This window comes from Cibotium barometz, chromosome 8 (assembly GCF_041138505.1).
Source record: "Cibotium barometz isolate CiBa-2024 chromosome 8, ASM4113850v1, whole genome shotgun sequence".
NCBI classification, from domain to species: Eukaryota; Viridiplantae; Streptophyta; class Polypodiopsida; order Cyatheales; family Cibotiaceae; genus Cibotium; species Cibotium barometz.
The window spans coordinates 18830195-18843445 of NC_141053.1; the positions used below are offsets into that span (position 1 = coordinate 18830195).

The 13251-nt window shown below is 43.1% G+C and overlaps 1 protein-coding gene across 1 annotated transcript; it reads right to left on the minus strand.

Moving 5' to 3' along the window:
- Positions 1-567: 567 nt before the first annotated feature.
- On the minus strand, positions 568-12514 carry LOC147635997 (cytochrome c biogenesis protein family). The gene is made up of 8 exons (XM_086801437.1): positions 11893-12514; positions 11039-11255; positions 10633-10744; positions 10203-10475; positions 7428-7690; positions 7158-7314; positions 980-1063; positions 568-884 (listed from the first exon to the last, which is right to left on the minus strand). Exons 1-8 carry the CDS (start codon positions 12350-12352, stop codon positions 663-665), a joined length of 1788 nt encoding a protein of 595 aa, XP_086657563.1. The 5' UTR covers positions 12353-12514; the 3' UTR covers positions 568-662.
- Positions 12515-13251: the final 737 nt, after the last annotated feature.

Below are 13251 nucleotides of genomic sequence, written 5' to 3' on the forward strand. Positions count from 1 at the left end.
TTAGGTAAAGGTGTGCATTGTTTGGAGATTCCCTTAACTCCTTTAACTTGATCTTCTCAAGGATGGCTGATTCATTGATCATCATGTTTTTTACATGTTCCCTAGTGTCAGAATCATAAAGACTAGACACCCGGGATGCCATTTCCAAAGATGGAGTCTTTTTCTCTTCAAGCTGGGATAATTCCAACATGTTATCTTCGAACTTGGATGACCATCTTGCAACATGCATCCAATGTAGCTGGTCTTGATAAGGCAGATAGTCATGCATACTTAGATCTTTTACTCCCTTTCGGCAATAATTGTTCATCAGTGACGGTTAGCATCTCCTGAAGCTTACGCCGAGAGTTCAAATGTTTAAGGCAAGAGACATAATCTCATGCTCTTATTTCTGGATATTGTAGAGCTATGCCACTAGGCTCCACTTATCACCACTTCTAGCAAAGCTTGGCACAAATATATTCTTAAGTCGAGTAAAATTGACCTTACTCTTATGGCTTTAAAGTCAGACACCATTTTTTAAGGCTTTATTCTCAAATTACAACAAAAGAAGTAACCATATTGACAATATTTGATGAAATCTTCTCTGAAAAGAATGCAACATTATGTGATCTGTACAGCCAAAGCAAGCCAGTTGAGCTTCAATTGCACAACCCACATTCAGCTTACAAGATGGCTGTCTCTTCCTTCTTGCTCAAAATGTCTTTTGATGTTAAGTCTTCGGTTTCATTCTGAACAACTGGAATAGTGATATTCTCCAATTTGTTAACCTTTACTACCTCGGGGACCAGATTCATCAATCTGTCAAGCTCCTCTTGAAAGTCAAGCTTCCGCCTGTTACTTTTGCCTCCCACTACAAGTGAATCTCCATCTTGCAAAGCCCACACCTAAGACAGGAAAAGCCAAATTAGTAGGGTCAGAATTCATGAGGCAGAAAGGAGGACATCATGATACTATTAAAGTACAATATTAAATATCCTGCCTGTGAATGAGACAGATAACTGATGACCGTTGTCAACATGAGAGCACCAAACCCTGCATAGACCACTGGTACACCTGGATCCAACTGAATGTTCCAATACAAGATGCCAAGTTTTTTAGCAACAACAAGAAATTCTCACTAGACTCACTCTCTCTCTCTCTCTCTCACCCACCCCCCTCTTGTGCAGTCAACCAGCCCCCCATCAACACCACAGGCATATGTTTTCACCCCCTTCTTGACACCTGAGACTCAAGTAGTTTGCCTTGTATTTTTGGCTACTCTCATAGCATGTACTTGCTAATCTCTGTTGCATGCCCTTATGCACGATGGAAGCATTGTTGAGGGATTAGCATTGCCTCATAGACGTGCTCTTTCTCTCTCTCTCTCTCTCTCTCTCTCTCTCTCTCTCTCTCTGAGAAAGCTACAGAGAAAAATGACGATGACGAGCACAAAGACAACCAGAGCATGTCTCAAGAGACCACCACTCCACCGAGTCCTGATCCCAACCTCCAGACACCATTTAGACGTCCTGGGACAAGATGGACTTGTCCCAGGACATCTCAGAGCTCATAGACCCAGGATTCATGGAGACACATCCACTAAGGAGACCACAAAGAGACCAGAGAGGAGTTGATCCTCACCCACCTCTGCAACTCAAGGTCTAAACAAGCTTCAAAGAGTGAAATTGCAGCCCTAGCAGCCGAGTACATGGTCAGGAGTCTCCGAGTCACTTAACATTCCCAATACTCAGCATGTGACATTTGTGCTAGAGGTAATATTTGGTTTTCATTTTTGTATTGAGAACTCTAGAGGATGCCCTTGCATCTGTCACAGATAGACTACATAACGTTCTCTTTCATTCTCATAGGTACTTTCACCTTCAATTAACCTCTCTCTCTCTCTCTCTACACATCAAAAGTAAACAGCTCGATCTGGCCTAAGAAATACATGTTTCCAAAAGCCACAACCAAGAATTATTTAACATGCTACAGCAACGAGGTTCCTAAACAAGCCCTAAAGTCTCAGTCAATTTGAAAACGCAGGCAAATGCCCTCCTAATCGTATCAAACTTAAAATAACCTGATCTCTCCGACAACCCAGGCCATACCTCCTCTTCTCTATTCTGTGTCCAATACATATTACCAAATCCATCGTGACCAGAAAAATGGCAAGGCCAAGACCTGCAATTGGGGCTGACATATGCTCAAACCAATCTTAACTAGGTCTTTTTATCATATTGTTTGTCATTGCTTCTGCCTAGCACAAGTACCCCCATTCAGCATGAAGGGCACCTAAAAGACCCATAAAACTATGGTTTGCCAAAGATGCATAGAGGTATAGTAAAGGCATGCCTAAATTCTCGGAATGAGAAGAGGAGTCTCCACTTAAGTCAAGCAACACTCAAGACATGACCACTCTCTATGGGCTCAATTTATGTACCATGCTAACTAACAGCGGAAGACTTGAGATTAACGCAAAGATGCTTAACATGCACAATAGACGAGAGGGAGGGAGAGAGGGATTTGACATAACCTACTATGCATTGATATGAATGTAAATTACAATGCATGGAAAAGAAAAACCCTAGGATGGGGCGATTTCTCATGATGATGTTGATGTTGATGAGGCCTGTACTCACGGTATGTCACAGAGCCTCTTGTTCTCTGCTCACTCCCCACTGTCTCCGAGCACACAAATGCAAGCACATACTACTCAAAATGAATGACTCTCAGCCCTTGCCTTATATTGTCCTATGGGCTAGTTGGCCGGCTTTTAGGATAGGTTGGCTGCCAACCCTAAATATAATAATACAAATTTCCAAAAATAGTGAAGTGTCCAAATTGGCTGCTCATTGGGTACCTGGACAAAACACAATGAAATGGTTGAAAAGCCACAAATTTGACCAAGACTCCACCATGAACACGCCCTCTAAATTGACTAAGTACCCTACTGCTCAACTTGGAGCACACACATGAGGTGCACATGATGCTCCTATGCTCCAACCTGGTGTCAATCCAACCATGGGCTCAACCTCCAACAGGATGTCTCCGCCACTGACTGCCAGCACTGGAAGTGGCCCCTTTGCCTTTGGATGCTCTACTGGCATGGTAGACCCCACAGAAACCTTGGGAGCTGTTGAAGCACTCAACTCATTCTCCTCAATGAATTCGAGAAATGTTTGAACCTCAAATGTTGCCACGTCCTCGGTGAATGTGATGACCTCGGCGGAGACTGGCGATGACTTTGTACAACTAGACTCGTGTGCTTGTACTTGAATTTCACTTGTATTACTTCTTTCTTGTACATAATACAGAGCAATAGTTTAGGACTCTTGTGGTTGACCTCAGAAAGTTGCCCTTGGTCTTCAATACGGCACTCCTATCAACTGCCTTTGGCTTCACCACAACTCCTTCCACTCTTGGGTTGTCTCCTGTATATGAGGCAAAGAACTCATACATTGCTTTCATAGCGTTGGCAATCCTCTCTTTATAAGCCCTTTGCTGAGCTTCTATACACTCTTCGAATGCATGGAGTGATTGTTCCATGATGTGCTGAAAACCCTATGCTGGACCTTGAATGATTGACTTGTGCAAGACTTGGCTAACTATGCAACCTCGGTATGCAAAACTCTAATGCTACCCTAAGTAGCTGCTGGCTGCAAACCCTTAAGGCACATGCTGTCGTTGACCAAATGCTGAAAAAAGCAAATGAATGGCTGATGTGACTGCTGAATTGAATGTGTGAACTCAAGCGGGTGTTGAACTGTATGCAACCGCTGATGCAAACCTGCTGGACTATGAATGGTGGACTGAATGCTGAAGATGTTGAACTATCTGCAGAGAACAGAGGCACTGATGCTGACCAACCTGAAATGCACTTGCAAACAGCCCACTTGGTGTTGTAATTGCTGTTAGAATTGTGCATCTCAGTGTTCTGGGCTTTTACTATTTATCTGGCATTTTATTGTATTTCTCCTATTTATTTGTCCTGTGAGCAGTCGGCCATCTCACTGATGCACTATATAAGGAGTTCCCCATTATTCACTCCATCCAATTCATTTGCACATAGTTCAACATAAAGTTACTAGCCATTGCCATTGTAAAGCTTTACTGCTGTTATAAAAGGTGACCTTGTCCAAGTCTCTCTATCTCCTTTGCACTCTCTCATATGTTTACTGTTTATGCTTCTGCCTGTGCTATCTCCTTCATGGTACCATACGCTTGGGTCCAGGCTGCTCCAAACTCTGCCTGTGCTATCTCCTTCATGGTACCATATGCTTGGGTCCAGGCTCCCTCCTTTTGCTGTGCGTTTTTCTCCACATCTCTCCCGCTGCAGATCGGTGACAACAGTGGCTGCATTTCCCCAACAATGCTGTGTTTTCAGGTCCAGCCAGCCAGTTGTTTGCTGCATGCCAGTTTTGGTGGCTGCGTTTTTTCCTACAGAGGCAAGCCGGCCAATTCCCTTGGCTGCGTTTTCTTCTACAGAGGTTGTGGCTGTGTTTTCTGCACCAGCATCTGTTTTTTGGTGAGTTCTTTGCATTTGGTGCTGCCAAACAAGTGGCCCTACATTGTTTTCTTCCTCCACGAGTCCCTGCCCTTTTGGTAGAAGGTTCCCAGTGGACCTTGGACTGTTTTGCTATTGTCCCACCTCTTTCTCTCTACAGTTTGAGAGGGGGCTAATTGTTCCTGGTGCCTCGCTTCGTTGGTAAGCACTTGAGAGAAGTGTTTGAGAGCTGAGATTTGTTCTTTGCTGCTGTGGATATGGCTCCCCCCTGTACAAACAAAGATGACAAGTTGAAAGGACCCAACTACGCTCATTGGAAGCTTCAGATGCAGATCTGGTTCATCCACAAGGGTTTGTGGGACATTGTTCAAGGCATTGAAAGCAAGCCCGAGCATCCTCAAAACTCTAGGAGGTGGACTCAAGATCAGGAGGATGAATTTGCTGTGGAATTACAAGACTAGGAGAATCGGGACTCAAAGGCACATTCTGTGCTTGTGCGGACCATCACCAAGGAGGTCTCACCAGCAGTGCAAACTCTCACCAATGCTCATCAGGTATAGTCAAAATCGGAGGATCTCTTTGCTCGAGATTCATCGATGAGGGCAGTTACCTAGCAAGGACAGCTCTACGGTTTGTTATTCCTTGAAGGTAATTCCATGCAATCTTTTCTCATGAAGGCCAAGATTATCCATGACCAGTTATTGGCTATGGGTGCTATTTTGTCCTCTTCTTAGCTGGCTGCTCTTATCCTCACCAAGCTTCCGTTGGACTATGATGTTATTTCTCGATCTTTGTGGTGCCAGGTCACATCCACTCGGTTGGATTTTGATGATCTTAGCTTCCTACTTTTGGAGGAGGAGTCCGTTCTCATCTCACAGGGTAAATTGAAGATGTCAGTCAACAGTTCTGACCAAGCACTTTTCTCAGTTCAAAAGAAAGGTTGGAGTCGCTGCTTCTCTTGCGGGAAAAGAGGACATCTGTCCAAAGATTGCTTGTCCAAGAAGGACAAGACGAAGGGCAAGGCTTCATCTGAAAGAAAAGGCAAAGATACGACACAGGATAGTGATACAGATTCTAGTACCACTTCTAGGGCTCCCAAGGCGCTTCCAGCTTAGGAGACCCCAGATGGTGTGCTTCTCTAGTACACATGCAGTTTCCCCCCATGTGCTTCCAGCCAGAAGAGGCTTGTGGGCGGGAGAGGGGGCTGATTACAACTCCACCTACTGGTGCATGGAAACCGTGATTCGGAGTTCCAAGCATTAGACATCTGGCAGGACATGGTTATCTTTGGTATAACAAAGATTATGAACTGGATCTGTTCCAAGTTCATTGTTCGAGATTTTTGGAACGTGACGTTTTCCATCCACTGTTGGGAATTATGGGTGCGGGGTGTCCAACAGCTCATCATCTATTCGTGGAGTTCACTGCACACTTGTGTAGGAATTCGTGGCCAAGTAAAGTTCCTTGGTGTTCGTGGTGACACCTTGTTTCGAGAAAGCAGATTGGTGGGTGCTCTCTCCAAGGTGATTCTAGTATTCGCGGTGCTGGAGGGTCCATGGTTGCATCTTCATCGACTTATCTTCTTCTGACTCTTGCACACTATGAGCTACAAAGGGGGTATTAGAATTGTGCATCTCAGTGTTCTGCACTTTTACCATTTATCTGGCATTTTATTGTATCTCCTATTTATTTGTCGTGTGAGTAGTTGGCCAGCCCTAGAGAAAGTCGGCCAGCTCACTGATGCACTATATAAGGAGTTCCCCATTATTCACTCCTTCATCCAATTCCCTTGCACATAGTTCAACATCCAGTTGTTGGCCATTGCCATTGTAAAGCTTTACTGCTGTTATAAAAGGTGATCTTGTTCAACTCTCTCTATCTCCTTTGCACTCTCTCATATGTTTACTATTTATGCTTCTGCCTGTGCTATCTCCTTCACTTGTCCTAGATGAACTACAAAAATTGGCTGCAATAGCAAAAACGCACCCTAATTGTGCACCACTTTCTGATGCTGATACAAGTGTAACATGCTAACTAACAACGGAAGACTTAAGATGAGAAAAACGCATTTTATCATAGATTAACACAAAGATGCTTGACAGATATGGTAGACAAGAGAGCGAGATTTCACCTAATCTACTATGCATTGATATGAATGTAAATAGCAATGAATGGAAAAGAAAAACCCTAGATTAGGACGCTTTCTTGATGATGCCTGTACTCACAGTATGATGTCTGGGAGCCTCTTGTCTGCCGGCTGCCCACTGTCTCTGAGCACATACTACTCAACATGAATGATTCTTAGTCCTTGCCCTCTAGTTTGTGTCATATGGACTAGATGGCTGGATTTTAGGGTTGGTTGGCTGACAACCTTAAATATAATAACACAAATGTCCACAAATAGTAAAAGTGTCTACACTAGCTGCTCATTGTTGGGAGCCTGGACCAAATACACTGAAATGGATGAAAAGCCCAAATTTGACCAAGATTCGGCCACTAACATGCCCTTTAAACTGGCTAAATGGTAGAGACATGTCCACATCACACGGAAAAAGGAAGAGGAGGAATAAGGTGAGTAGAAACAGGAAGTAGAAGGTGGGGAGAAAGAGGAAGAGTAGGAGAGGATGAGGATGAGGAGGAGAAGAGCAGGAGAGGATTATAAGGAAGATGGTACCTTCATTTCAAGTCCAGTACTGCCAATGACATCGTCTATGACAATATTGACACCATCAACAGTGATTGGTCGGTCTGACCCACTTCTTCTCACACCCGCAAATGCCCCACTTGAGTCATATATTACAACAGACTGCAGATCACGAGCAAGCATTGAGCTGCTTTGACACATGCAAAAATTTTCAAATTATTTTAAAAGCAGAAAAGCATCAAAATGTTCCAACTGAAAGAAAACTATCTATGTGTGAACACCACAAAAGCTTCTACTTACATGCCCTTGGCCTCCGTGAGACCATTGTCTCCCACTGGTAAGAAAGTCCCAAACAGCTTATTGTCACCAGTTTCTAGAGGTGCAGCAACTAGATTAAAAGGACCCTCTCCATCAACATGCACTTGAATAACTGAAATGCCCCAATCTGTTTGATACATGGTAAAGCCTCCATATCTCATAGGGTCATTTACACTAATCACTTTTCTACTTACTTCTCGTCCCCTTGAATCAAAAAGTGATAGGTCAGAGTGAAATTGAGACACCTGAAATGGAGTGTTATTACAATCTCTCTCTCTCTCTCTCTCTCTCTCTCTCTCTCTCTCTCCGCGAAGTTTGTCAGAATGGCAAATGGGCAGTTTATCGCGAAGGACTAGCAGTGATTGAAGACTTTCACAAACCCCAATCTTAGGATTCTTATTTACTTGTTTTTCAGTCATTTGTGCCTTAGTGCACCCCGAAGTGGATTGTAGTAGCTAATGTAACTTTTGGTCCCATATGCCTCCAAGGCATTCCATGACGTTAATATGACTTTCTCTCTCTCTCTCTCTCTCTCTCTCTCTCTCTCTCAAAAACCAAGAAAGGTTACTATGAAATTGTCACGTGCAAGGCACGTGCATGCTCATTCCAGGAGCTAATCCCTGAAGGGCAGCAGAATAAAGACAAGATTTAGGACCAGAGTTTGGGCTGCATCAGCTAGCTTGGTGGTGGGGGACCAATTCCTGTCGGCCAACGGAAGAGAAGCTTATCACAAGGCGTCGGCAGCATTTTGAATATTCTGTGTCTAGGCCCTAGGGACCTCACCAACAGCAGCTCGGCCAGTCCACAAATGCTTCAAAGGGCTATATCTAGCAATCACTTGGCTCATAGTTGGGTATTTAGTCCCTAGTGGATTGGGTCATAGACTTAGGGTTAGATTAGGTATTTTCTACCTTTTCAAGGCAGCCAAGGGCTGCAAGACTTGTACACCATTTTGTACATTATGAATAAACTGAATACTCAGCTATCTCTCTCTCTCTCTTCTCTATCTTCTGTATGTGTTTTGCATCAAGCATGTTCTAGGATGGTGTTTAGGGCTGAAAGAAGACTCTTAGAGCTTCCACATGTGACATTGGTATCAGAAAATCAGGCTCAGCAATGCTAAACACTGATTCAATCCTAGATGAAGGTGCGCAGTCCAAGGAAAGGAGCACAAGACATGGAAGAAGTTCCCACGAGGTTAGTTGGTGATGTTCCATGAGGCCCAAGGGAAATGGCAGTCCTGTAAGTCATATGCCGCTTGGGGCAAGGCAACAGTTCCCAAGGGGGATGATCCTCCAAGGGGTGGAGAGAGAGTGCAAAACTCATTACTCAAGAAAAGAAGACAAGAGAAAGTGTTCACGAACAAGGCATGAAGGGATAGGGGGCAGGATGGAACAGATGCATAGATCTTCATCAAAGTTAGAGTGGATTTGGAGACTGGCAATGGGATGATGACAGTCATCCAAGAATAGAAGTTGGAATCCTGTCATCAAGCTCCGCCAGTCCACAAATGCTTCAAAGGGCTATATATAGCAATCCCTGGGCTCATAGTTGGGTATTCAACCCCTAGTGGATTGGGTCATAGACTTAGGGTTAGATTAGGTATTTTCTACCTTTTCAAGGCAGCCAAGAGCTGCAAGACTTGTACACCTTTTGTACATTATGAATATACTGAATACTCAGCTATCTCTCTCTCTTCTCTATCTTCTGTATGCGTTTTGCATCAAGCATGTTCCAGGATGGTGTTTAGGGCTGAAAGAAGACTCTAAGAGCTTCTGCACGTGACCGAAATCGGTCAGTGAAGTGGTATCTTCAAATAGCTGGGTGAAGACGTGCTTTCAAATCATAGATGGCAGCAATATTTATGCCTAGGCTAGAAGGAATGAAAAGCGCATATCATGCATTTGAGAATACGTGTAATCAGATTGAGATCGAAAGTTGGTCTCTCCAGAAATACCTTTTTGATGCTATGGCCAGGCCTATGGTACTATTAAGAGTGCAAAAGTGGGGAGGGAGCTTGATGTGCACCCTCAACAAGGTTGTTAAGATTCCATTGGAAGCCAGCTGCAAGGTCCAAAAGACACACAAGAGCAAGCTCCTAGACTTGAGGTGGATGGTGGATGGCAAACAGTAGCTTGCTAGATGGGATACCCCACACCTCCTTACCAATCCTTCCAAGGCCAATAAACCATTTATACCGCAGCAGTTTTTGTCTATAGGGGAAAGGCACCAAAACATGTCACCCTCAAACTCTCCTCCTTTGCAGGAAGAGATTGTACAGCACCCGACTAATTAATAAGAGTCAGTACCATGGTATCTATTTTTTAGGCAATCAATACAATCGCATCATCCATTCAAGATCAATCCATCATTTGGAAGGCAACTTCACATTCCAAACTTTTCCTGTCCCTCACCCACCTGATTATCCAAACTCCACTCAAATCTACTCTCTTTGCATGACAAAATATTCCTGATTAATCAAGCTGCAAAAATGGTCAAGCTAAATACCATGAGCTGGTATGGAGAGAGCTCCTAACATTGTACACACAATTGGAGTAAACTTCACATCAATCCTTGCAAACCAGCTCAACGAAGCCTTTTGCATGAACTCCCTCATTTACAAATAGCATCATAAAGCAAGCAGATAGACCCCTTGGAGCTAACAGCCTACCAAGTCGATGTCATACAAAACATCACATACTTCGCATACGGATTCGGCTACTAGCTAATCACGATTTAAAAGAGATAAGGGTGTACCTGTCCATTTGGATAAGTTTCAATAGAGAATTTGTTGACATGAACCTCCGTGTCAAACGTGGATGGCGGTTGGGATAAGAAACCATTCGCATACATCACATCCCCCACTAAGAAATTTAGACCCTGTGGTACCATTACAGAACCACGGTATCCTCCCGTGGCGCTGAAGGCAGCACCTCCCATGATCAACAAGAGGGCAGCATGAACACCAATGGGTGCAAACCTCCCAGCAAGGCCTTTAAAAGCATACAGTGCAGAATCTCTCACAAATACCTGCATCAAACAATCAAACCTGATTTTGTTTATGACCACAAAAGCACATGCATCTACAGAGGGTGCATGCATTGCATAAGACCTCAAAGGCATGAACATACTCAACTTTGTGATATGAACATGCAACGAGCAATCATATCATAAGAACGTTTCTTACTTGGTATCTCTCCGCCACCAAAAGGGCACCCAAGTCATCCAGCCGAGCCCTTTGCAGGGTCTCATGAAAATCCAACTTGGATATAGAAGCTCCTGAGCTGTAAAATCTCCACCTGCCAAATGTCGAGGGTTGTTTGAAATGTTAGAGAAAACCTTGGGAAAGCATTTCATGCAAAATATTGCAATGAACAGCCAAAGGTAGGGTGCCCATTTTGATGGTGGAAACATGCTCCTAAAAGCCTCTCTCAAGAAAATTTTCTGATGTGTGAACTGAGAGCTCAGTCATCTGTTCCACTCAGTTGCCCTGAAAGCAAGGCGTTCAAGCAACTCCATGGATTGCATTAACATGCAATGTTACTCTTATACAGGCCATCATTCAAATATGGATTTGGGATAATAAACAGTACCTGCGAGCAACTTTTACTAGTGGCAACTGTCGCGTCGATGTGCATGCCATGAGAGATGCTGCTAGCAATACAAGAAGACCCAAGAAATACGGCGATGTGTACACGTGGTCCAGGCAGAGCTTTAATACCCATTCACCATTAAAAATTCCAAAAGCGAAATCCTCAGAATACCTCTGGATGTAAAACTCTTTACTTTGTCCCTGCTCTATCAATGTGCCTGCAATTAACCATTCGATACATTAGGGTTTTGTGTTCAAGCCCATCAATCTTTGATTATGAAATACTGATGATCAAAGTTTCAAACCCATCAAATTAGCCATAAAAAAGCAAGCCATAAGGTTTTCAACTATCAAGTCAATCAGAATGTAGGCAAGGTAAGACCCCTTATGCAAATGCATAATGCAAATGCATAGAGCTCTATGCATAAGGGCAGACCCCTCTTATGCATAGACTCAAAGACAGAACTGATATGACCTCGTTTTTTTGCTTCAATATAAAGATTATGTATATTATTTAATAATACAGACAAAATAATGCTTTTGATATCATCCTCCCAAAAAACAAAGGGAGAACATGAATTGTCCTAACTCTTTCTTCAATACAAGGAAAAATTAACAATGTTGAAAAAAAGGTTGAATGCTTTTTCAATTTAAAGGAGCATTTCCCGAATTCTTTTCAATAACTTTTTGAAAAATATTACTATTTTCCTTCAATAAACAGGGGAATAATAATATAATGTTTTTCCAATTTAGATTATCCTTTACATTTATGTATATGTATGATATACATACATATATACATCATATATATAGTTAAGATCGAAAATTCAATAGAAACGAAGCAGAATGGCATACCTATAGCACATAAGGCAGCAATAACAGCAAGCTCCCCAATGGCTAACCGGAAAGAAGCCAAGAATCTCACTGTGTTTCTACTGATTTTCATAAGAAACACAACCACTCCTGAAGGATTTTTTATTTCAAAGCTCCTCTTGTCACTCTGAGAAGAAAGCCCATCCTTCTCTTCAACACTACGCTGTTGGGTTTTCGCCAAAACGGGGGGTGCAGGTGTGAGATTTGAGCTCAAATCAAGAGATTTCTGCAAGGTTTCAATGGCCTGTGAAGTGGGTTTCTCTGTGATTTTTTGCTTCCTGTTGTGGGCATTTGCCCTTAGTCTGAGCCTGTGAAAGCATTCACGCCTGGAAATGGGCGGACAGATGTGAAAGAGCCCCTGAGCTGGGCTGTAGCTGATTCCGCATTTGTTGGCAACAAGAAGGCAAACGCCTTCGCCCATTAGGGCGTAGCAGCTGACCATTTATGATAAAATTCTGTCCTAATTATTGTAGATAGTCAGGAATTGTAAGGCAGATATGCTGTATAACAATGTCCGCTTCCATGGTCATACGTGTTTGCTCTCAATATGCAGAAAATGTATGGTATGGGTGTCTATCTTGTGGCCATTGCTTTACACACGATTGTGTAGGCCTCCCACAGTGAGAATATCTTCTACCTCTTTATGAGCTTTCACACTAATTGCCCATCCATCATTCGTGTGTAACTCCCCAATTACCCATCCACAAGGATCAGCTATTGTAGATCCCTAATGACCATTTACGCCTTCACATATCATATGCATTGACAGAGTGCCAATCTTTACAAACACGCTCCAGATTGAGTTCCATATTTTCAAGGTTTAAAGCACTTTCCTATCTTAAAACAGAGATGCCCACACATTGTAATGTGCCCATCTTGTGTGCAAGATAGAAGGATTATTGGCCCAACTATGAAATGTAAATAGGAAAACAACAAACCAAACAAGGGGAAGGAACTCAAGCCATTTACACATTTGGTGAAGCCCTAAGATCTCTCTAGATAATTGTCATGCATAAACATGCATAAACCAGGCATAAACTCATCCACCCATCCACCCCCAAGCCCAAGGGATGCACACATGAATACAATGAAGTACCTTTATACCTTAACCTTGGTGTCCCATACCACCAAGAGATATGACTCCAATCCAGCAGCATGTAGCTGTAGTATGAAATGGCATGAGAGTACATACAATCCTCTACACAAGAGAACATACTATCACCTCATAACATCCCTTGAGTGTGCCCCATGCCCCTATTATATAGGAGGGCCCTCAAGTGACTCTTGACTCTCTATTTCCCATGTGTGACCCTTGGATGCCTAACCCTAACCTCAACCCTT

Bases quoted from the DNA above. Each gene is read 5' to 3' on its own strand.
- LOC147635997 (XM_086801437.1), bottom strand. From the start codon at position 12,352: ATGGTCAGCTGCTACGCCCTAATGGGCGAAGGCGTTTGCCTTCTTGTT. The intron at 7,315-7,427 runs GTAAGTAGAAGC...GTGTCAAAGCAG, and splicing joins CTCACGGAGGCCAAGGGCAT to CTCAATGCTTGCTCGTGATC. The intron at 885-979 runs GCAGGATATTTA...TTCCTGTCTTAG, and splicing joins GTTATCTGTCTCATTCACAG to GTGTGGGCTTTGCAAGATGG.